This window comes from Solanum stenotomum, chromosome 1 (genome assembly GCF_019186545.1).
Source record: "Solanum stenotomum isolate F172 chromosome 1, ASM1918654v1, whole genome shotgun sequence".
Taxonomy (NCBI): domain Eukaryota; kingdom Viridiplantae; phylum Streptophyta; class Magnoliopsida; order Solanales; family Solanaceae; genus Solanum; species Solanum stenotomum.
The window spans coordinates 12517693-12543595 of NC_064282.1; the positions used below are offsets into that span (position 1 = coordinate 12517693).

Consider the following 25903-nt stretch of genomic DNA (forward strand, 5'->3'; position numbering starts at 1 on the left):
CAGGTAAAAGCAAAGTCAAAAAAAGAAAAATTCCAAACAGTCTGTGAATTCTTTTTTTCTTTTTCCTCTGTTTGTTTCATTGAACAGTCTTGTTTTAAAAAAATTCAGCTTTTTCCAGAAACACTGAGTTGTTGTTACTTTACTTGAGCCTGTCATAATCTTACTTGTATGTATATATAATCTATCTGTATTTTTTCCTTTATTTTTATACAGTATTTTTAAATTATGTATATAGAGTTGGTCTTTAATCTTTATTTTAGTGATAGTGAAATGAGTCTTGAGTAGTCTACTTTTTGTCTCCTTCTCCCTCTTTCACTCTCTATCAAATTCTTTATTTTTATTTTTATTTTTTTTACTGCTACATTCCCCATTTTTGTCTCTCATTTAGAGGGTCCCCTCATCCTTTTCTTCACCTTTTTAAGAAGTTTGGGTTTCTTGTTGTGTGCAGCAAAAAATGCATCTGGTATATCTCAGATCAAATCAACCCACTTGAAGCAATTCTTGATGTAGTTTTGTGTCTTTCTTGGATGATTAGTTGTGGTATGTTGCTTTTTCAGCTCAAGTTTTACTTGTTTTTAAGCTTTTTGTTTTTGTGCCCAAATTCTAAAAGTACCTATTTCTGTTTGTTTGTAGTTAAAAATTGAATCTTTGGGCATAAATCAGAGAGAGGAGAAAAGGGGTTAGAAGAAAACCTAAAGTTGTGGAAGAATTAAAAGAACTTTTTTTTGGGTTAAAACATGAGGGATTTTCCTTCTTGTTTTGGGGAAACTGGGGTTCAAGTAGCTGATTTTTCATCATCAGGTGCTAATAAGGCTGCTCAGAATTTGGTAACTTGTGTTTATCAGTGTAAATTGCGTGGGAAATCTTGTTTGCTTAATGTTACTTGGAGTAAGAATTTGATGGGTCAAGGTCTTACTATTGGGATTGACGATAATACAAATCAGTGTCTCTGTAAGGTTGATATTAAGCCCTGGTTGTTTTCGAAGAAGAAAGGGTCAAAAACTTTAGAAGCATATTCTAGGAAAATTGATGTATGTTGGGATCTTTCGTCAGCGAAATTTGGATCTGCTCCTGAGCCATTGGAAGGATTCTATGTGTGTGTTGTTTCCGAAAGGCAAATGATTTTGCTTCTCGGTGATATGAAAAAAGAAGCTATCAAGAAAACAAGTGCCACCCCTGCTGCTTCTGGTGCTGTTTTTATTGCTAAGAAGGAGCATATGTTTGGTAAGAAGGTATTTAGCACTAAGGCTCAGTTTTGTGATAATGGTCGAGTCCATGATCTCGTGATTGAATGTGATACCAGTGGCACCAGTGACCCATGCCTTGTCATCCGCGTGGACAGTAAGCCAATGATGCAGGTAAAGAGGCTAAAGTGGAAGTTCCGTGGTAACCATACCATGTTGGTTGATGGCCTTGGCGTAGAAGTGTTTTGGGATGTCCATAACTGGCTTTTTAGCACATCCGTTGGAAGTGCCGTTTTCATGTTCAAGACCAACATTTCAGCAGAGAAATTATGGGCAACACAGCCCATATGCGATCCCCAAACACTACATTGGTCTTGGTCACAGAGATTCAGAGAGGCTCAGTCGCATGATCTTGGTTTCTCGCTCTTTTTATATGCTTGGAAAAACGAATAGTCAATTGATTGGATTCAACCTTGAGTTCTAACGTATACTTTAGCGAGCTGTGATTTATTGACTATGAAATTCAATTATACTTTCAATTTATATACTAGTTAATTTGTTCTTTTCGTATGTTTAGTTGCTCCAAGACAAATATAGACATTTTTACCTGGTTGATTGTAAATTGTTCAATTATAGTTCCTTTCATTTTCTTTTCCAATTTCCAAGGAGAAGAATATGGAATCCATTTATTCTTGGTCAAAGGCTTCCTCTTGTTGACGTCTTTGTATGGCTGTGATTGATCTAAGAAATATTAACAAGCAATTGGTATCTGCCTTGTTTCAACAATCTCTTCACTTGGTCTATTTCTTGATGCAGGCGGAATATACCTTATCCCGGTCCGATATATATGGTTATCGCTTGCATACTGATGATATACACATATGTTGTTTTGACATGTCAACTTTGATATGACCAATTTTTTGCAGGTGGTTCAATTGCTAATGAAAGTTGATGGACTGAGACCCTGTAGGAATGGTCTCGACATATGCTATTTGCAGCAGACAATGTGGTATAAATGCATCATACGAGCAAATAGCTTCTTTGACCCTCGATGCAATATAAGGATATTGGTATGTGTTGTATCTTGTTAGTTTTTGTGTATTTGAAGTGTAGATGGATTGTGACTGTTGACATTGATGCATTGAGATTAAGGGAGTTGGTTGGACTGAATACGGCTAGCTGTCTTACCTGATGTTAAATCCATATTTCTTCATTCCATAGTGAAAAAAGCTTAACATACCCCACTTCTCTTGGACACTGTATATGTTCACTTATCCATGGGAAGCACTAAAAATCTTCAACAGATGTAATTTGCCCCTTCAGCTGTTACACAAGCATTCCCAACTAGATTATGTATTATTTTTTTAAAAAAATAAATTGTTTTTTCCGTTTATCCCAGACTTTCGTTTCACCTATGTGTAGCTGAAGCCATAGGTTGTTTTTTCCCCCATAAATCCCATTTTGTTCTTCAATGGTGTGGTTCTCCATTTCTTGACCTTTCAGTTTTATCATAACCTTCTCGAGGCATGGCAGTGTGGGATTGCTGCAACTGCGTTTCTCCGAGAAATTAATATTTTGCTTTCTAATTCTGATGTTGGTAGACGGTAGTTAATGTTTTTTTTTATTATAGGTGACTTACATATTTCTTGATTGCTTACATGATAGGAGTTGTCGGAAACATTTTATGCGAAGTGTGAAAAGATATACGGAGTAATTAGTAGCTATATTTCGTAATATACTTCATGCATCAGTTGTTATCTCATCGAAAATCCCATTCAACTTCTAAAAAATTCTTTCTTTCATATGGTTCTTTTTTTTTTCCTTGGATTGATTTTTTTGATGATGATGTGTCCAGTCAACTTTCATTCACCTTAATTGATCAGTTGCTCTTGTCCCTTACTTACGTACCAGGCTTAGTTCGCATAGCTCAGAGCTTGAACCTGTGGTCACAAGTCTGTCAACCTTTGCCACTTGAACTAAAGCCTTGGGGCTTGATATTGACCCTTGTTATTTTGAGGTTACATCTAGTAGTTAGAGTTTGCCTTGATTTGGTACCACTCAGTTCACTATAACCCACAAGCAAGGTGCTGGGTGAACCTGCCCACTAAGGTTGGAGCACATAGCTCACACGCTAGGTGTTGTAATTAGGACAGGGACTGGGATCTCCAGGTTGGTACTCGGTCTCCACCACACCGTTCAATCATTCCCTCAGAGACTCCACAAGGTCCTTTTTTGTTTCTATGTTTTTTGCTTATTAGACCTTTAGTCCTTCTGATGTAACCCAATTCACTCTGTGATAGACAGCTGAAGCGCAAACATCCAACATTGTTTCTTGCCTTTGGATTTTTAGATCAGGCCTCCAATATGCTGATGCAGCAAATATTGCAATTATGATATTTCCTTTAGTGTTTTTACAAGTCTTAGAATTTGATCTAATCCACTATCATCAACGTCAATGTGAGATCTCTCTCCATCTCTCAAGAGGATTTATCCAGGGTATTTCTGTAATGACTTTGCATGGTCAAGAGAGAAGCTGTGAAGGGTTGAGTTAAGTTGTTGACCAGCCCTTTCACAAACATGGATCTATTTAACTCATAATGAGCTTGTTTAATGACCCCATAAGCTAATCTGTTGCTTTATTGGCCCTTCAGGCTACAAGGACAGCAGTTTCCAATCTTAAGACCCAAGTTGCAAATTTTAGCATCTAGCCTGTTTTATATTGTTTATACTAGGCAGGCAGTATCGAACATGTGTTTTTTTTTTTTTATGAGTCAGTACCGCAATAAACCACTGTTGATCAAGAGAGTGTAGGGAGTAAAATTGTAGGACTGCAGAAATTATTTTAACATATAGGCCTTAAAGCTTCTTATTCTGTCTCCTACCTGGAGACCAGGAATGTTAAAACTGAAATTTCCATCTTTCTTGCTTGCATCAGTTGACCTGAGAAGGGTCTATTGGAAACAACCTCCCTATCTTCACAAGGTAGGGGTACACAAATTACATTGGGTATGTCGTCATTTGCTTGCATCATTCATGTTTTAGATTCTTCTTGGGATTTGGATATAATGTGCGCATAAAGCCCCTTCATTGTGTGAAGGATGGGCTGCTGGGATTTCCTTATGTTTTGGATTCTTCTTGGGTGAACTTGGCTCCCGGGATTTGTCTATATGACTCTTCATGTTATTAACTGATTCTGTAGAAGTGTTGATGAATTCCGCAATTCACCATCTCAATACTTGTTTATTATCGACTTTATGATTTGAATTGTCGATAGTGATGCATACTTTGATTAATCACATATTTCTTGTAACAAACATGAAGTATGTTTTATCTAATATCATTCCATTAAAATTCATAGGCAACAACAAGAAAAGTAAAAAATAAAGAGCAACATTATAGAATAGCATAAACTCTATGAAACAACTAAACAAATCATTGTGAAAGTGCAGAAATTACATGTTGATGAGTGGTTTTTCCGGCAGTTGCCACAATCTTAAACCCACCTTCCGGCACCGGAGTTGAAGCATTCCAGATAAGCTCATTCCCTTCCCAATCAGTAACAATGCCGTCAGCGCCCTCAACCACCGGAACAAGTGCAAGAAAATCGCAAGGATCAAGAGCACAATCAACCATAACGTCAACAAAACCCGAAGCTAACTCACCAAAAACAATGCAGTTCCCATTGAACAACCTCTTACCCACCTTCGTCGCATCATCGTTGTAATTCGGCACCTTCAGATGAACCCTAGCTTTATCCATATCACAACAATCCACTGTAGAAACTTCTTGGCCATTAATGGTGGTTCCTTTCCCCTTAACCCCAACCCATCTCAATTTCAGAATCGGCTGATCAATGCACCTAATAATTGGCTTTCCATGATAAACCAACCCAATGAGAATGCCGAAAGCACAATTATCTTTTCCCACAAAACTCGAAGTCCCATCAATTGGGTCCAAAACCCATATAAATTGATCAGGAAGAAGCGCATAATCACGATTGTGCCAACCAGTTTCTTCCCCATAAATCGAATGAGAAGGAAATTCTTCAAGAATGACGGAAACTATGGCTTGCTCCGCTTCTGTCGGCACAGGTGACTGGTCCGTCGCCGTCCTTTTCCCTGAACTGGAATCTTGCGGCGTTGGAGTAGTATTTACGTACTACTTCGGCAGCAGCATCAGCAGCTTTGATGACAATTTGGGTAAAACGATTAAGCTCCATGTCGCTCAATGATGTGCTAGAGATTGTAGCCATTGTGCTGATGATTTTTGCTTCAATGGCGATCAACAAACAAAATTACTGTAAAAACTAACGCGATGAAAAACAAGAACGGCAGAATATTTATTTTCTTTATAACAAACTCGTTAAAATAAATTTTGAGTCCAAAGTAATTTTCCTTATTTACAACTCATTTAAATATGTTTTTTTAATCCTAGAAACCTGTTGTTGCTATTCTTTGGGTGTACACGGCATAAATACACTTTTATGTAATAGTTTCGTCCGTATGACGCGACTAGAAAATTACGTTAGTATACCACTTAAGATAACATAATCTCTACAAATTTCTACCATTTGAGTTAATCATAAAATCTCCTTTTTCCTTCTCTCTCTTGATGTCCAAATACATTACTCCACCTCTATCTGATACATTACAACTTTGTTTGTATACAATGTATTTGGTACAAATGTTATTGTTGATACATAACTCCGATTATCTCAAACCTAGATCAATATGAATCTGATTTATAGTTATGTATCTGATACATAACTCATTTATCGTTCGCTATGTATTGGGCGAAGAAGCAATGTGCGAGTTCTAAGAAACTCAGGATTATTGTTATTTGGAAAAAATTTGGGATAGGATGTAATTAATATCCAAATTGTTGGTTTTTCTTTTTATACTTTATAAGTATATATCCAAAAAATGTGTTCAATTTTGAAAGATTTTCGATAACACATTTTTTGTGCCCGCGTAGCTTACTCTCATTGCTTAAAGGCTTTTTCAGGGCCCAACAGCAGAAAATCAGTCTATCTGCCTAGTTATTGTTAGAGCCGTTAATATGGGCTAGGCCTGTTGGGCCGGCTTGGCCTAATTCGGGATTTAATAGGGTTGGGCTAAAAATTTTGGAGCCCATTTAAAAAAAGGGTTTTTTAGCCCGGCCTGAATAATCCTGCTGATTTGTGGGGCTTGAGAAATATAGGTAGGGCCTGCCCGTGGGCTAATACAAATTAATTAAAAAATATAATATAATATTAAAATTTAATATTAAAGAGATCCAAACTCAAAATCTATTTAAAGTTTTTTAGGAAATCACTAAGTATAGAAGTTGCATCCACCATGAAAATGTCCAAACACTTGTTGCTCTTCGAAACTGGTTACATGGTTTTTCTCAAACTGGTAATATATTTTTGTGTACATTTAAATATTATAGTTCTCAATTTAGTTATTTTTTAATATTTAACTAATTGAAACCGTATATAAATTGCATATGAATATGAAGATGTTAAGACAACCTTCCCACAAGTTGATTTAGATATGCTTAATGAAGATGGTCATGAAGTGTTAGATACACCATAGGTTTCATGAAGTGTTAGATACGCCATAAGTTTCATAACTTTTTAAGGAGTTTATTTTTTACATTTTTATGGTTGGAATATTGTCATATTTTTTGTGTTTTATTGTGATCATTGCAAAACAGTTAGGTTAATATTTCTATTTAGATATTTATACTTTTACTTGAAAAAAACTTAATAAATATTATAAAAATAATTTTATTTGTGGATTTGATTAACAAGTAGTAACATTAATACCATGTAACATTGTTTTATCGATATTTATGATAATATTTTTAAATTATAATTTATAATTTAATTTAATAATTATAAAAAAATATATAACTTTTTAAAAAGTGGGCTGACCCGGCAGCTTGTAGCCCACATACTTGTGGATTGGGCCGACCGTTTTCTGGCCCATATAAAAAATGGGCTAGTCTGGCCTGACCCGTAAAATGTCAAAGCCTGTATGAATTAGCCCGGATAGAGTGGGCTAGCCCATATTGACAGCTCTAGTTATTGTGCACCTCTATAGGCTCTAAAGAGTTAAAGAGTGACAAAACTGATAAAATAGTTACTGTTACTAAATGTACTTATTTCACTTATGGTACTTATGTATACTTTCGAGTTTCGATTTTAAAACTTAAATCACTATTTCACTTATGGTACTTATTTTAGGAGTACTTATGTATACTTTTGAGTTTCGATTTTAAAACTTAATCATTATTTCACTTATGATATCTAACTATTTTAAACTTCAGAAAATACTCAAACACTATAAAGACTTAAACTCCTTAAATTATTCGTGGATCAGCTTTAAATTACTTAAGAAACTTTTCAAATTGATGTCGATTGAAATAATAGCTAAACGCCCACCAAATTATTTTTACTCTAAAGTGTTTTTCTTTTTCTTTGCATTATCAAATACAGAAACTATTGAATATTTGTAACCTAGGAATCATCCATTAACAAATAATAATCATTTAACAACAACCACGTTATCATAAGAACAATTCAGCATAAAATTAAATGAAACGTTTGAAAGGGACTTGTCTTGTGAATTGTTATTATAAACAGTAACAATAATTAATTTTCCGGTAACATTAATTATTACCCTCCCATTTTGTTTTCTTACGACATGTGCCATTCCTAAAAGAAAAGTTGTAGTACATTGATTTTTACATGACCAAAAACAACCAATTATGTCTTGGACCTCTGTGTGTGTGTTTATATTGAAGTCACTTTCATAATAATTGTCCTTAGGCTGGAAATGATAGTACATGAAATTAAATGGTGATGGGGAAATTTATCCTCTAGCTGGACAACTAGGCCACTCATAAATATATTTGCTATTTCTACTTTACCTTTTCCTAAGTTACAATATCGTCGAAACTCACTTATGATTCCACACATTCATTTTGGATAACTTACATATGGATCACATACCGTCAATACAAATTAATTTATATATCTTTTCTCTATATATTTTATTTCTTTTACACTTTTACTCACGTGAAAAACAATTTTTTTTTATTTATGTATATATATAAAACCATCTGATCATATAATTTATTTTAATATAATTATTGAAGTGTGTAAAGAAATTGATTTAGGTCACATGCTTATAAATATGTATATATATATATATATATATCCTCCGTCCACTTTTAACTGTCATGGTTTCCCCTTTTTAGGGTCAAATTATAAGAACTTTGACTGATATTTTATGATGTATTTTTTTTTTATCATATTGATATGTAAAAAATTGCAATTTATAGTACTTTTCGAATAGTTTTTGAATATCTATTTTTTTTTTGTTAAAATATCGAATTAAAGTAATCTAATTTAACTTTGAAAATTAGTTAAATTGACTTCCAAAAATGCAAAATGACAATTAAAAATGGACGGAAGAAGTATTGATATAGTGTGTTTGGTAAGTCATTTTTTTTCCTTAAGAAATAAGCAAAATGACTTTGTTAAGAATTTTTTTCTTACAAGTAACATTATAAAGTCACTGGGTCTGTCCCATCCTCGAATCCACATGACTCCTCACTCCACCCAGCAAATAGTGTTTTTCTACATTTTATAAAATAAATATTTATGGGTCAATATTTTTCATTGCTTACTAACCAAATACTATAAAATATTGTAAGAACATTACTTATTATTTTTTTTTAAAAAAAAAATTATTTCTACCAAATTAAGTTAATCAGGCAGTTAGATTGTTGTAATTAAGTTACATGTGTTGTGTTATAGTACTAGGTCACGTATTAGATTTGAAAGTTAGTATGTAATCACTAGAGGGTTGTTTTGCTTTTTGAGGGTGCATGTAGATTTGCTAGTGTTTGTCGTTGTTATTGTTGCTTATATTATATATATATATATATATATATATATATATATATATATATATATATATCATTTGTTATTTAATGTGTATCGACTACCGCACTGTTATGTTGTTCTTATTCCTTTCTTGTAGGTTTCGCTATATATGTTTTCTATATATAGTACTGTTTTCTTCTTCTTTGTATTTAAATTTGCTGTTATTAAACTGAAGATCTTTTAGAATCAGTCTCTCTGCCTACATAAGATAGTGATAAGATCTGTGTACAATACCTATCTTTTTCAAACTCTATTTGTAAAATTGCAATAGAAATATTATTGTTATTGTGTTGTGTTGGTACAAAGATTGTCACAATATCTTGTGCATGTGCAAGCCACACAAATTAAAGAGTAGTAGTAGTATTGCATGGACGATAAAAATAATTCATATATAGTCATCAATTGTGGACCTACTGATCATAGATCTCTATCACCTCATGCAGGTGTCAAGCTAGTATAGCCTGCCAGCGTGGCCATACAGCAACAATTCACTCTGTCTCCGTTGTGAACCAAACTGATTACATAAAAGTTTATTGATTGAAAGAAAGGAATAAGACCGATCCATCTTCATATATTATACAGAAGCGAATTTAAAATTTAAATATTTTAGAGTAGTTCCTCTCTCTTCTTCTAACATAAGATGGCCTAGCTGAGATGGATTTGATTTTCCAACAACTCTTCAAACATGATAATACACGAACTTATTTGGCTTAATTATCTTTGTCTTGTAGGTATCCCTCATCTACACGCCTAACGGATAACTAGTTTTGTCACATAATATTAATATACAAAACTTGGTAAAATTTTCTAAGACGGGGTGTCATCCTGCGTTCGCAATCTTATATTTAACATAATAACTCCGTCTGAAATTTTACATGATAACGTTATTAAAAAATTTGTCAGTTACACCCCTAACAATATTTGTTGGACATTTCAAAATAATAAAATGGAGAACTATTATTGGACGGAGAAAATATGTAATGAACGAATTTACCCGTATGAAATGATACAATGAATGCTATAGTTCCAAAATCATAGCATAGTGTAATAAGGACCACAATTAATTGACTTCTAACTTGTAGCGATTGGAAGGCTTAACGGCTATCGAAGGAAGTGAAATTACCTTCACGTCCTAACCGGACAATTTACAAGAATGACCTTACAAATAATTTTTTTTTATCCCTCTTATTATATGCACTTGAAACCATCATTTAAACCATAAAATCTAAAAATTTACAAGTCAATCAAGTTCTAACTAATTTCATATATGTAATATTTAAAGTTTTATGTAGCTGAAGTTCAAATATTACTACCTCAACTTTAGTCATACGTTTTTGAATTCAGTTATCTTTAAATAATTTCTCAACTCAATCATATGAAAATTCAGACACTACATGTATATTTTTTCTTTTTTGAAAATGTGTAGATATTTAAAATCTAAATACATAATTGAATAATTGTGTCTAAATAAGATATCCCATGAAACTTTTACACAGCTCCCTTCCCTATTTCCTTTGGAGTTGTTTGATATACGAGATCATGATTAAATATAAAATTGAAATAATACTATATGTACAACCAACCAAACAGAAAGTATACATTTGATGTAATCTTAATCGTGAATATTCCACCTTATCACATTAAACTTGCTATTTTCATCCCACCTCCTCCTAATTAGTAGAATAAATTAATTTTGAAATTATAATTTCAAAATAACTTTGTACGCAAACGAACAGTATGGACTTGGTGCTCTGTATCCACAAAGGAAAAGAAAGAGAAAAAAGAGGGTAGGGATTTTAACATAACAGCTAAAAGATATGAGAGAGGGCGCCAGAAGTAGTTATAAACTAGGTGTCTCTCACAAAAAGTCCAAACTTTTCATTTTCAGTAAATAAATTGTTTGCTAGAAATAGCGGTCACAATTTTGCAACATGGCACTATGAACGTTATCTTACCAGTATCTATTATTTCTGGTTCTTACTCTCTTCCCTGTCACATTTACAAAGCTAACTTATTCTCCACACTTTCTGCTAAATTTTGTAAAATGTATTCTCTTTGAGTCTAAGCTCATCACATTTCAGGTACTTGTTTACTCTTAATTTACTACCATTTATTGCATACTGATAATATTTTGTCTATTTGGGTTCTTTTTTATCTTTATTCAACACCCTTTTGACTGAATTGCCCACTTTTTTTGTTTATTTGCTTTAAGGTGAAGAATTATGTTGTTTTGACATGATATGTGTACTTGAATTACATTGTACAAACTGATAGGGCAGTTTTTTTTTTGGAGGGTGGGGGGTCCATGATCAATATTTTTGCAGTTGAAGGAAAAAAGCATTTGCATGTTCTATGTGTGCATGAAATTCTGTTGATGACTGTTAGAGTGGGTCAAAGTCCCATATTGGTTGGGGAATAGACTGATGATCTGTTTATATGGATTTGGACAACCTTTCCCTTGTGAGATAGCTTTTAGGGTTGAGTTAGGTCAAGATGTCACATCTTTACATGGTATCGCAGCCAGGTCCAAATTGCCATATCTTTACATGGTATCGGAGGCAGGTCCATCCCCGTTTGGGCTCTCGAATCACGCTCCGGTTGGGCCTGAGGTGAAGAAGGTGTAAGAGTGGTCCAAAGTCCCACATTGATTGGAGAATGGATTTGTGGTTTGCTTAAATGGACTTGGGCAATCCTTTCCTCAACTAGCTTTTGGGGTTGAATTAGGCCTAGTATCTTAACAAGGACTATTCTTTTTTTTTTTTTTTTTTTTTGAGTTGTGGGTTGATGATATTTCAGTTGTATTGTGATTCTGTGTGATAATCCTTTAGTTATTAGGCGAGGCTTTGCTGATTTCTACTGGCTAGAGGTTAATGATTTAGTTGAAAAGCTTTAATTTTGGGTGTTTTGATGTTAGTAGGTTGTCTTTGAGTACTTTCGCAGAAATGGATAACCAAAGGAGATCACTTGATGTCTTTGACCCGGCATTGACTCATGATGGTGCAAACCTGGCTAGTAGTAGTAGAAATGAGGGTATTGATGTGCAAGAACTTTCGATGAAAGGGGCGGAATCTGGAAGTAGGACAGGAACAGACAAGCTAATGAACAAGTGGATGGCTTTTGACCCCAAAGGAAATGACCAGAAGAAAGGAGAGGATAAAGGCAATGCAGATAGTCAGATCCCAAGTGAAACCAGCATATCAGAGAGGGCTGCAGAGTGGGGATTGACTGTGAGGACAGATGTTGGAGAAGGTAGCTTTCATGCAATTAGCAGAAGTGGACAAAATTCATTTGCAGATGGAGAAAGAAGCAAGAATTCAATTGGATCAACAAGGACATCTGAGGAGTCGTATCAAGGAGCTGAATTTCCTAGAGTTTCTCAGGATCTGAAGGATGCCTTAGCGACACTGCAACAGACATTTGTCGTATCTGATGCCACAAAACCAGATTGCCCTATTGTTTATGCTAGTAGTGGCTTCTTTACTATGACTGGTTATTCTTCAAAAGAAATTGTTGGAAAGAATTGGTGAGAATTTTTCGCTTATCCCTATTGTTTTTGCTTGTCTTCCCTTGAATTTTGGCAATTTATTGTAGTATATCTAGGCACCGTGAGTAGAGTAGTGATAAGACTCATATACCGATCCTTTATTTTGTTCAATCCTTATGTAGCTTAGGAGGTGTAAGAATGGAATGTCCAAGGTAAACGTTCATGTCTGGACCTCTTTGATTAATGAGTCAGAAATTTGAACTGTACAGTTCATAAAAATGGTTCTTGTTGTACTGATTTGCATGTATCTTGGCGCAAACTTTGTTCTTCTGTTTATAATATCTTACCATCCTCAAAAGAAAGAAGTCCTTATGGTTGATCAGTAACTCAAGGCTCCTGTCATTTAATATAGGAAGTAGCTGGAGAACAGTTTCAAACATTGCATAGGAACCTTTTGCTAAGAGGAGAATTAGGGGTTTCAATTAACAGACAGTTATTTGCTGCATGAAGTTTAATTATTTGTCTCAAGTTTGCCCTTGTAGCTTGAGACCAATTTTTCAAGTGCTGAAAGGAAATAATAGTGCCGAGCCATTAGTGTCTTGTTGCTTCTTTTTTTCTTTATTATTTTTATATTCTTTTGATCCTGACATCGTTCAGCCGAGGGTCTATCAAAAACAACCTCTCAACCTTCTTAAGGTAGGGGTAAGGTCTGTGTACATTCTACCTACCCAGACCACACTTGTGGGATTACACTGGGTTTATTGTTGTTCTTCTGATCCTGACAGTGCAAGAGAGTTTATATTTTACTTTCAGCAGTATTACCTTATTTGTACTTATTTGATGATATGGATGATGGGAAAAGGAGTTGAACATGACCTTGACTTGTTTGATGCAGTCGCTTTCTACAGGGGAAAGATACAGACCAGAAAGAAGTAGCAAAAATCCGAGATGCTGTGAAAACAGGGAAAAGCTACTGTGGGAGGCTCTTGAACTACAAGAAGAATGGCACCCCTTTTTGGAACCTGCTAACTGTCACCCCCATAAAAGATGACAGCGGAAAGACGATCAAGTTTATAGGGTAAAGTTGCTTATGTCCCTATTGTTGCTAAAGCAAATTCTTGGGTGACTATCCCAGCTTGAATTCAGTCTAAATGTTTTCTCATCCTTTATTTGGCCCATTATTTTAAGAATTTGCTACTTCAGAATCTTCTTCTTGAGTAATGTATGGTGCCTCATTAGAGAATTTGTTTGAAGTTGTTCAACTTGAAATCTAACACGACAAACTTGACATATCTGATATTGCTTCAGTTTCAAGTTGTAATCTATGAGAAGCATTGCCATCTAATTCAGATAATTCCTTTATGACAGAATGCAGGTCGAAGTCAGCAAATACACAGAAGGCGTTAATGAGAAAGCATTGCGACCAAATGGTTTGCCCAAGTCTTTAATCAGATATGATGGTAAGTAGAAGTGATTGAGTCTGCCTCTGATAGCATTGTTCCTTCATCTTGAAATCCTTCTCGTTCATTTCTCAGCTCGTCAGAAGGAAAAGGCTTTAGGTTCCATTACAGAAGTGGTACAAACCGTGAAAGGTCCACGCTCTCATATAAAGTCTGGTCAGGATGCTAGTTCCGGAACTGATAAAGAGAAGCCACAAGTAGATTTTATGCTTCCTAAAGCAGCCGATACCGAAAGCAATATGAGTACACCTGGACGATATACACCTCAGTGGGACACAAGGAGTGATGTGTCTCAAGAGTTTGGTAAAAAGTCCAGAAAATCTTCACGGCTTTCCTTAAAGGGGTGAGTGAGTCCATTGACTTCAACTTTTTCACTCTAACTTCAATCCGCACGTTTTTTCGTTGTTTAAGTTTTCCTTATAAGACGCCTGTGTTCTGGAAATGTAATCAGGATTTTGTATGCTGAAAAGCTTATTAGCAGGATTAAGCTTCTTATCTACTTGTAGAATTCAGTCATGGTATTACCTCATGCAGGTCTAAAGGAAGGTCCTCAAGCATCTCTTTTCCACTAGAAAATGAACAGAATGTTGGGCCTGAAATAATAATGACTGAAGAAGTAGAACGTACTGACAGTTGGGAGCGTGCTGAAAGAGAAAGGGACATACGTCAAGGAATTGACCTCGCAACGACTTTGGAGCGTATTGAAAAGAATTTTGTGATTACAGATCCCAGACTTCCTGATAATCCAATTGTAAGATCAAGAAAAAGCTAGTTTGTGCTAGATTCAGATTGTTGCACATTACATTTGACTTTTCCCTTTTAGAATATCAATGAGCTTATATGAAGATGCCCATACCTCCATTTCTCCTACCCGTTGTCCTCCCTGTTTGGCTTATATACATTAGCTCAGAAGCTATTGGAATAACAGTAGCCAAACTAATAACTTAAAAGCAAACTTAAATGTGAGACATACTACTAGAGGATATTTAACATTCTCTGATCATATTCGTTGCTGGGTTACAAGGCCTCAGCTTTTGCCACTTGAGCAAGGCCTCCTAAACTTCCATATTTGATTTGACTGACAGAGATATCGCAACAATAAGAACAAATATAGATGATTATTTGTGCAATCAAGAAAACCTAGTGTAATCATTCGAGAATTTACATAGACCATCATTTGCTGCAAATGGCCCTAGGTTGGTTTCATCCAATATTTATTATAATATCTATTTCATATTAGAAACTTAATAGTTTTAAAGAACCCTCAAACTGTCTTAAAGGACAAATTATTTGGTACTGGAACAAAGTGTGCATTAGTATCTGACCTAACTAGTTTGAGAAAGGGTTAGTTGATTGATTGATATATATATATATATATATATATATATATATATATATGTATGTTTCAGAATTAAGTCAAATTGGTAAATTTTATCTTAAATTACTTTTGTTCTGGAAACTGAAAGTAGGATTTTTTTTTTTCTTCAGATATTTGCTTCAGATAGCTTTCTTGAACTGACGGAGTTCACACGTGAAGAGATCTTAGGAAGAAACTGCCGGTATGAGTTGAATATTGTTTTATATATTTCATTGCAATAGTTTTTGGAGTTCCTTTTATCATGGTCTTTTCAAAGTTGGATAACTGTAATTAAAACATATGGAGTATTGAGACATCTCTTCAGTTTGATTGAAGAAGGTAGATATTTGGACTTGGAGCATAAGGCTCAAACCTACTCTTCTAATAATTGCAGAAATTAGAAAAATAAAACACGCATTGCCTGTACGATCTACGTAGAGACTTAAATAGTTGTAGTCAATTGGAGGGCAAGCTTATGCCACTTGCCGGAGCACAGTTTTTCTTATTTTTTCCTTCTCTCCAGTGAGTGCTCTGGAGGCACCATGCCTCTTTTTGATAATCATTTCAGAGGCATTGTGCCACTTACCAATGATCATTGCAGCGATTCTGTGCCTCTTTTGTGGCCTTTAGGCCACACCATGTCTCTTTCTGGTGACTATTTGGCGACATTGTTCCCTGTAGCCTGTAGGAGACTATCTGGCAACACCATCAGCATTTTGCCTTTTTCTAGCTGATCATTTCGTGGCACTACCCCTCTTTCTGCTGACTGTCCGATGGCGTCATGCCTTTTTCGTAGTCAAGTCCAATATCATTGTGCCTCTTTTTCAGTGACCATATACATTACAGCCTGCAAGCCATTATTTTAGCAAACCAACTGGTGAGTTTCCAGTGACCATAACTTCTCCTGCATGATTCCTTTGATCAATAATTTTCCAGCAAGATTCCGATGATTAGAACTTCTCTGTCTATTATCTGGAAAGATTTTCGAGCAATTGCTACCACTTCTGCAGCTATGTACTTTTCTTTATTTGAAACAAAAAAAAAACTCAAGCTGCTTTCTCTACTTCGAATTTGTGGAGGTTTATTGGAATGTTAAGTGTTAGTGTTAGATTGTTAATGGAATATTGGAATAGTTAAGTTCTAAGGTTTTGTTTAATGTCCCACGTTTGGACGAATATCATAAATGTCTTGTGTTAATACCTATAAATAGATGTGTCTTGTATCCCTTGCATTGTCAAATCTTCAAGAAATCTCTTCCTTCGGTTTTTTCTGAGGCTAGTAAGTATATAGCTGGCTATCTATGCAAAGAAACAACGAAGCCTGATAATTGGCTGTTTTATGGCTTTGCTCTTTGATTTTCTCCCACCATGTGTAGTTGATCTTATAAGATTTCCTATTCTTCAGATTTCTTCAGGGACCTGAAACAGATCAAGCAACAGTTCAAAAGATCCGAGATGCCATAAAAGAACAAAAAGAAGTTACTGTGCAATTAATTAATTATACAAAGAGCGGTAATCAAGTTCACTTTGTTATTTTCAGAAATGAAATGCATTTTGTCTATTAGCTAGAATTTACTTCACATAAATAAATATTTTCAGGGAAGAAGTTCTGGAATTTATTTCACTTGCAACCTATGCGTGATCAGAAGGTGATCTTTACGTCTACTTTCCTTCAACATGTTGTAAGAAACTGAGAATTATCTTTTATTTGGCTGATGTCTGCACTTTACATTTGCAGGGAGAACTACAATATTTCATCGGCGTTCAGTTAGATGGAAGTGATCATATGGAACCACTAAGAAACCGCCTCTCAGAACAAACTGAACAACAAAGTGCTAAGTTGGTAAATTTTCTGTCACTTGTCTTTGTGGAAGCTGTACCAGTGATGTTATGGTCAACAACTAATAATTAGCATATGTTCTATCTCTTCTTTATTTATTTTCTGTATTGTGATAGCCATCCATTTCTAGTCAATGTAGTAATGAATAAAAAAATTGACCCAGTTTGTGAATATTTGTAAAGGGAGTTGTGGAAATGAGAACACAAGTTTTTTGACCTGACAAAATTGCAGATTATTTTATTTTTCTTTCCTTTAATGAAATTGAATTATACAAATGCATCCTCTCAAAGAATGGTAAAACTAAACATTATCACCTAATTAAATGCTAGAACTTTTAGAAGCATGCATATGTAAACAAAGCATAAACACTTGACTTTTTCTTTTCTTTCCATCAAGACAAAATGAACTTGGATGTTCGATTGTGTCACATGCTCCTCCATCACACAATTTAAGGTTGCCTGTATGAATCCTTTGAACAGGGATGTTTCAATTACAATTTTAGTTTCGCCTCTTGATCAGAAATGCATCCAATGCAATTTTAACATGCTTGGTTTAGTGTTCTGTAAATACTCTTTTCATCCTGATTGAAGTGATCTACTTTCTTGAGTCTTGTCTTAAGTCACTCCACTTCTCCCACATGACCTTGTGTAATTCTCTTTTCAAAAGAATCATGCCCAAAACTTGACCTGAGTGTCGATAACATAACACGTGTGTCCAACATTGCTAAACACGACAACATGGATCAATGGGTCTTAGCAATGATACCATGTGAAGATATGACCCTTGAAACTAACTCAACCCCAAAAGCTAGCTCAAAAGGGGATAATTACTGAAATCCATATAACGAGACCACAACTGATTCCCTTAACCAATGTGGGACTTGATTGGACGAAGGGGTAACTTAATAATATCCAAATAGTAACTAGGGCTTGTCAAATTATTTTGTATCTCTAATTGGAATATACAGATCTTTTCAGTTACGGTTAGTAATCAACAGACATATCTTGCAGGTCAAAGCCACTGCAACAAATGTAGATGAAGCAGTTCGAGAACTTCCTGATGCCAACTCGGTAAGGTATTCCTTTCACTCTGAATTGGATCCATATAATCTTTGTCATGGGATTTTTTGTCTGGTCCTGATTATTATGCATAATTATCTTTATCATGGTTAGTGCTATGTTAAAATGTTCATGCCTTTACAATGGACAACAGAAGTTATATCAAAACTATCTTTTTAGTATTTTATCGAGACCATTGTCAAAAGTTTTTAAGATAATAAAGCTGACACGAACCCTTTTATACTTTCAGAGACCTGAAGACTTGTGGGCTTTGCATTCTCTACCTGTCTATCCGCGGCCTCATAAGAGACACAGTGCTTTATGGACCGCAATACATAAGGTACACAATCTCTTGTGTTGTCCCTTAAATATCTACATTTTTTCCTTTGACTTGGGAGAACTTCTGATATTTCTTTAATGATGGTTAAAGACTATGGCTCATAAGATATGCATATTGAGTACTAGATCAAGTAGGAGACATTTTGTACCCAGTAATGTTTATATACCCCTGTGTCTGTAAATGTTGAGACACTTGAAACAAGGATGTCTGCTGCTTTTATGCTATTATTAAGTATGAGGTTCTACCTATTAAAGCATGTAAGACAGAAGAGACACAAGTACTCAACAGTTATTCCTTTTGGTTTTAGTTGAACTTTCTACTCTTCTTTTTGACATATATCAACTTTTATCCTCATTACGTTTTGCATTCCTTCTCTCAGTCTCTCACTCAACTGTTAACCTTGCAGGTCACTGCAAATGGTGAAAGATTAGGGCTCAATAACTTTAAACCAGTTAGACCTTTGGGTTGTGGAGATACTGGAAGGTATGCCAATTATTTCTTGTTATTTGTTCACATATTCTCCAGTCTTCGTTGGCACCTACCTTTACAATAGTCTCATGACATCCTACTGCTTTTTCGAGGGTAAATTGTAGAAATATTATTGTGAGGACTTATATCTTGACTTTAATTACAACATTCTTGAAGGTGCTCACCACAAGAAGGAGAAATAAACGCAACCACAAAGATTCTAAATACCATCTGAACAATTAGTCAATCAATGCTTGAGAATTATAAGTAATCAATTCATAGAAAGATAAGCTAAGACTGGAAAAAGGGTCACTTCAAATAACAGGGTCCTTCTGAATTTTTTCCTTTTCTACAAATCATATAGTAAGTTTATTTGTTAGTGCTTGCAGAAATTTAGTAGGCTACTATTAATATCGCACCTTCCACTTACCTTTATGGTGCACCTCTTGTTTCACAAATTGTAATGCTGTTTTGTTACTTTATAAAAATGCTTCGCATGATATCCAAGTCATAAGAGATCTCAAAGCAGAGAAAATTTCCATATGTAAAAGATTTTTTTGTCTGAGAGGGTTTATTCTGTTCTTTGCAGTGTCCATTTGGTGGAACTGAAAGGTACAGGAGATCTTTTTGCTATGAAGGCGATGGACAAATCCATAATGCTCAACCGTAATAAGGTCTGGATGCCAGAGATTTTTTTTTACTTCATCAGTATGTTGAGCATATAGTATTTCCTAGAAGAAATTGATTTAGAGACCATGCTGTTTCATTCTAATCCTTGATGACCTTTGGATTTACTTTCCAAACCCATGACATTCCCCTTCCAACATCAGGATATTCACGCCTACTAAAATAAAGGGGTGTAAATGATGAAGACTAAAAAACCGATTTAAGGTGGCATATCTTCTTTTATTCCTTATATGAAGAAAAATTCATGTTGAATAATGTACAGGTACATCGAGCATGTGTTGAAAGGGAAGTCATAGCTCTTTTAGATCATCCTCTCCTTCCAACACTATATTCATCATTCCAGGTAACTATCCAACTAAAATCATCATCCTGGTGCAGGTTTTATTTAAGATTATCTGTAAATATGCATGTAAGTCTTGTAGTAAGGCCACAGTGAAAACACTGAAATATACTCGTATATTCAAAAATATTACCCCACTAACTAAGTCCTTTTTCACAATATATTCAGCACATATAAGATTTAGATATTATTATGTTTCAAGCTAGGTCAATCAATTGAGTATATCCTATTTTTTCTTTTTTATTGGGAATTTTTGCATCAGTAAATTGTCGACTTGCAATAACACGGCCTTTTTATCTTAATGAGTTTCAGGTCATATTTTCTTTCAAAGCTCATATTTGGTTAAATATGGCACTGTGTAACTTTTACATTCGCCAAAAACCTTATAGAGCCTGCTGAAAACACTTTCCTGTATTGCCTTTGAGTGTCTGAATAATACATTATTTTGCGTTGTTTGAAGAGTGTTATACTGAGTTAGATGAATTAAGAACTGAAATGTTCAGACAAGCTAATATGCACATTTTTTGTATCAGACAGAAACACATGTTTGCCTAATAACAGACTTCTGTCCTGGAGGAGAATTATTTGCTTTGCTTGACAGACAGCCTATGAAAATATTTAAAGAGGAATCTGCAAGGTACTTCTCTTTTAATTGCACTTACTCCACACTTCGGTAGATTAAGCTATATAACATCTTACACGGTTAAAGATGTATTTTAATTCGGTGTTATGACACAAAGCTTTTTCGTATTCATTTGTCTTTTATTAAGTAATGTTTGTAATTATTTCCGGTTGTTTATTTCCTCATTCTCCTAGAATAGAAGCACTCGTGAGAGAAGGTCGTCACTTATGAGTGTTTCTTTTTTATTTGAATTTTTATTTTTGTAGGAACATTGCTATGCTTGAAAAACGAAAGAGAATCGTAGATATGTTTAAGCAGTTATTTAAGGGCTATAAATTATACACATTAGATGTCTGTGTATATTTTGTATAATTTTTTTCAGATACATATGCAATCATGTTTATCAACTAATGTATTACCAACAATTTTTTTCCAGGTTTTATGCAGCAGAGGTCCTAATTGGCTTGGAGTATCTCCATTGTTTGGGTATTCCACTCTTCAATTTTTTTGTTGAGGTCTATCATGTAGAAGTACTCAAATTAGATCAGTGATGATTTTCAAAATGCTTGAAAAAATTTGACATAGGAAAGACTGGTAAAGAACAGCAGGTAGAAGAACGGAGCTTTGAGAAAGTAAAAAAGGTAGCACAAGTAAAGTCCTTAGTATAGAAAGAAATAATCATACTTAGTAACCTCTATTCGTACTAGCACAAAATCAAGAATATTTATTAATGTTTCTATCAGGCAAAAGATAGAGGGGTTCATCAAGGGAGACATAGTACTAGGAGCTTCCATTTCTATCTTCATAATATGATTTATGTTCTTTTGTTTTGTCTATTCTGATGTCACAGGAATAATATACCGGGATCTGAAACCAGAAAATATCCTACTTCAGGCTGATGGGCATGTCGTACTAACAGACTTTGATCTTTCTTTCAAGACATCTTGTAAACCTCAAGTATGCTTCAGTTTCGACAGTTCTCTTTAATATTCATCAATTTGATTAAAGCAAACTGTTGTTTTTGATATCGTATAATATTTCTTTCAGGTGCTTTCTGTTTAATCTTTGACATCCGATTGTTATTACATATTCATAATATTAAAGTGACAATTTTTTCCAGGTTATAAAACATCCTCCCTCAAAGAGAAGGTCTAGGAGTACTCCACCACCAACATTTGTTGCAGAACCAGTTTCGCAGTCAAATTCATTTGTCGGTACTGAAGAATACATAGCACCGGTATAGTAACTTTTGTGCGATATATACTCCATCCTTGTTACAAATTAAAATGCATTCTGTTGTTCCATGTCTGGAGTAAAACAATATGGATTGCGTCTTTTGGAAAGATAAACACAACTTGATGAAGAATTATGTACCAGCAGTTATCTTTTCTGTTTAAATCACATATACCAATTTCAAATCCTATTAATGAAACCTACGAATCGCAAATCCTACTAATGAAACTGCTCAGAAATTTACTATACTATAGAATTGCTTCATTGTTCCTAATTCTTGAATATATTTCCCTTCATGATATGTTGACACTTAATAGTTTCTTTCTTTGCTTTTATGAAATAAAATATCATCTATCATCGAGAGAAAATTAATTGTTTGATGTAATTCTAAATGACTTGATCTCAGGAAATCATCACAGGAGCTGGCCACAGTAGTGCGATCGATTGGTGGGCTTTAGGTGTGCATGCAACAAATTCATGACTTTTAGTTCAGTGCATTATGTTAATTAGTGCACTCGTATTATTGTGATACTATTATAATATGCAGTATATTATTTTGCTTCATGCACTTCTACTTCTATAAACTCTTCTGTTTGGAATGCAGGAATCTTGCTTTATGAGATGCTCTATGGGCGTACACCATTTAGAGGAAAGAACAGGCAGAAGACATTTTCCAACATCCTAAACAAGGACCTCACTTTCCCTAGTAGCATTCCGGTATAGTCAGTTTGTTTTGACATTATTAAGACGGTCTTATCTCTTTCTCTACTTTTTATGAGCTAAACAAGTCCATATTAAGTGAATTGTTTTTTATTGCGGGGGGATTAAAGGAAACTCTGATCTTGTTTCTAGTCTGAAACAAATGAAATCCTCTATGTATCTACGTATTGCAGGTAAGCCTTGCAGCTAGACAGGTGATCCATTCATTGCTAAATAGAGATCCTGCCAGCCGTTTAGGATCAAATGGTGGTGCAAGTGAGATCAAAGAGCATCCTTTCTTCCGTGGAATAGCTTGGCCTCTAATTCGATGCATGGTATTAAATTCTTCTTACCTCCTTCCAAAAGATTGTAAATTTCAGTTGAATTCGAGCTTTTCACCAAGCCATTACACATGATCAGAACTTTCTGTTTCCTAACAATGTCATTTGTTACATATATGTTGCTTGGCTACAGACTCCACCACCACTAGACGCACCGCTTCAGTTAATTGGAAAGGAATCAGGCAACAAGGAAATCGACTGGAATGATGACGGAGTACTTGCTCATCCATTGGACTTATTCTAGAGGTTTGCATCCAACATTAACTAGACAGACACCATAACTCTGTTTTCATAGCTTTGTCTTTCATCTTATTGACATCAACATCAAAATGTTGACAGCCTAAATTTGCCTTCCCACAACGTAATCTTCCCTTCTTGTCGATTGTCCTGTGCGTTCTAATTTCTTAACACTCTCTGTTTCAAATCACTCATTTGGCACAAACCTCCCCTCATGAGCTAGCTTTTGGTGTTGAGTTAGGCCCAAGTGTTACATCTTCACAGTTTTGACGTATGATCTTGATGTTCAAATCATTCATCATCCAAAATATGAAGTTAAAAACACTATGAGCAGAATTCACACCAATGCACGTTTTCTCAAGAGCAAAGACTCTTTTTCTTAGGCTGCATTAAGGAATCAATTTGCTGTAATTTTTTTCCACACATGTAAATTGCAGGTTTTTTTCAATCAACCATAAAGGACATGTATCTGGAACTAATTATGTGCAGTACTAAAGGAGGGACGGGACGATCTTTGTGATGAAGAAATTTCATATATATTGTATAGAAGCTTGTGTTTAGCCCCTCTTTTTCGATATTTTTGCTTTCTTTTTGGCTTTAAGGACGTTGTTCTTGTTTAAGTTTGGATCCAAGGAAGGCGATTTACGTACATAGAATTTGTAGAATGGTGTGAGTAATAGGAAAATCTTCCTTCAAAAATTAAGAATCTGTATTTGTAGGTTTTGTTGGTAATTAAATAAACTTGTCTACTACTCTTGTATCATATCATATGATAAAGATCTATTTGAGGCAAATCAATGTACACTTCATAAATTTAATATTCTAGCTCCGTCACCTCTAACATCTATATGCATACCAACTTAATAATGAGAGCATGTCTAATTTATCGACTTAGTTTATCATATAATTTATACACTTTAAAGATAAATTAAAAAATAACCATATTAAGATCTGTTATTTATTATTACTACTTTATTAATCTCTCCAACGGAAAGAAATTTGATGTATATGATAAGAAAAAACATAACAAGAACAACTGTAGGATTAATTAAAAGTATATGATATATATATATATATATATGGACTTACCTATAAAATAAATCAAAAATTATTTATGAAGTAAAAAAGCGAAAGTTAGCAACTAACAAATTAATAAGGGAAACGGATCTGAAAAATACTCCAATTTTGATCGAAATTGTTGTTACGATACTAAATTTTTATGGAGGACCTTTTACCCCTGCACTATTTAGTAGTGTATTTTAAAGGTATGTATGTGCCCACGTGGATACATTATTATTTATAATGATGCAATAGTTATGATGTCCACGTGGNTTATTATTACTACTTTATTAATCTCTCCAACGGAAAGAAATTTGATGTATATGATAAGAAAAAACATAACAAGAACAACTGTAGGATTAATTAAAAGTATATGATATATATATATATATATATGGACTTACCTATAAAATAAATCAAAAATTATTTATGAAGTAAAAAAGCGAAAGTTAGCAACTAACAAATTAATAAGGGAAACGGATCTGAAAAATACTTCAACTTTGGTCGAAAAATTGTTGTTACAATACTAAACTTTATGGAGGACCTTTTACCCCTGCACTATTTAGTAGTGTATTTTAAAGGTATATGTGTGCCCACGTGGATACATTATTATTTATAATGATGCAATATTTATGATGTCCACATGGGCACATATATATACCTTTAAAATACACTATTAAATAGTGCAGGTGGTAAAAGGACCTTTTCAAAATTCGATATTGTTACAACAATTTCGATCAATGTTCGGATATATTTCAGAACCTTTTCCAAATTAATAACACTAATGAAGAAATAGCAGAATAAAAATAAAATGTTCGTATTTGTAACTTCTTTATTGATATATAGAAATTAGAACTCAAAAGGAAACCTAAAAAAATGTACGTTTATGACAAATTCGTTCCTAGAAGATTCTCTACTTATATTTTAAATAAATTTAAAATTATAATTTAGAATAATTTTTTTTGTTAATAGTAATCAAGACTCAAAAATCAGTATACATACTCAAAAATAAAAGAGAGTGAAATTCAATAATACACTTAATTAAGCAGTGCACGTAATATTAAACTACAAATTAGAGTTTATAACAAATTTATATAAAGAAAAACTACTTCATTTATACTTTGAATTAACTTAATTACAATTTAACATAAAATAAAAATAAAATCCGGTTAAATAATTTTGATACTTGATGTATAAGTTAAGTCGCAAAAGTTTCCATATTTTAGTTCGAGTAATTTATTTTTTGTTGCTCAAGAACTTCCATATATAGTAAATTCCTATTCTCATTCAATTTTTGGCAAAGATTAATATTTCAAAGTTACTTTTGGAAACTTACATACACCTATTCCCATATAAAATAGGAGAAACTTAGGTTAATTTTAGTATATAATAATGAGATCTTATTATTAGTTTCTTTATTAAGTACTACTTTTCAATCATTAAAGTTCAATTAGTGTTATAAGAATATGACGGTATACGACACGAAGAAGAGGAAGTATGATAATAATGATCTCACCATTGATGTGAACACGTTGGAGAAAGACAATAAGGTTCTTCGG

The 25903-nt window shown here is 34.1% G+C and overlaps 3 protein-coding genes across 5 annotated transcripts; 2 read left to right on the forward strand and 1 right to left on the reverse strand.

Annotated features, from left to right (window-relative positions):
• Window positions 1–359: 359 nt before the first annotated feature.
• Window positions 360–1878, forward strand: LOC125853366 (uncharacterized). Its single transcript, XM_049533047.1, has 2 exons — window positions 360–540; window positions 634–1878. Exon 2 carries the CDS (start codon window positions 738–740, stop codon window positions 1635–1637), a length of 900 nt encoding a protein of 299 aa, XP_049389004.1. The 5' UTR covers window positions 360–540; window positions 634–737; the 3' UTR covers window positions 1638–1878.
• A 2738-nt stretch (window positions 1879–4616) lies between these two features.
• LOC125856179 (bifunctional phosphatase IMPL2, chloroplastic-like) lies at window positions 4617–5436 on the reverse strand. Its single transcript, XM_049535750.1, has 2 exons — window positions 5247–5436; window positions 4617–5197 (listed from the first exon to the last, which is right to left on the reverse strand). Exons 1-2 carry the CDS (start codon window positions 5434–5436, stop codon window positions 4617–4619), a joined length of 771 nt encoding a protein of 256 aa, XP_049391707.1.
• A 5568-nt stretch (window positions 5437–11004) lies between these two features.
• On the forward strand, window positions 11005–24055 carry LOC125853347 (phototropin-2). Of its 3 annotated transcripts, none has more exons than XM_049533017.1 (24): window positions 11005–11201; window positions 12035–12643; window positions 13500–13682; window positions 13973–14064; window positions 14140–14407; window positions 14599–14815; window positions 15553–15623; window positions 16826–16932; window positions 17020–17069; window positions 17159–17263; window positions 18271–18330; window positions 18569–18658; window positions 19065–19141; window positions 19716–19800; window positions 20076–20156; window positions 20687–20790; window positions 21212–21261; window positions 21626–21732; window positions 21896–22012; window positions 22415–22466; window positions 22613–22725; window positions 22902–23042; window positions 23182–23294; window positions 23746–24055. In XM_049533017.1, the coding sequence occupies exons 2-23, from the start codon at window positions 12063–12065 to the stop codon at window positions 23290–23292; spliced, it is 2862 nt and encodes a 953-aa protein (XP_049388974.1). In that variant the 5' UTR covers window positions 11005–11201; window positions 12035–12062; the 3' UTR covers window positions 23293–23294; window positions 23746–24055. The 3 variants fall into 3 exon arrangements, with proteins under 3 accessions (XP_049388974.1, XP_049388973.1, XP_049388972.1); XM_049533016.1 differs by having other exon boundaries at window positions 11012–11201; window positions 12038–12643; XM_049533015.1 differs by having other exon boundaries at window positions 11059–11201; window positions 12038–12643; window positions 23723–24055.
• Window positions 24056–25903: the final 1848 nt, after the last annotated feature.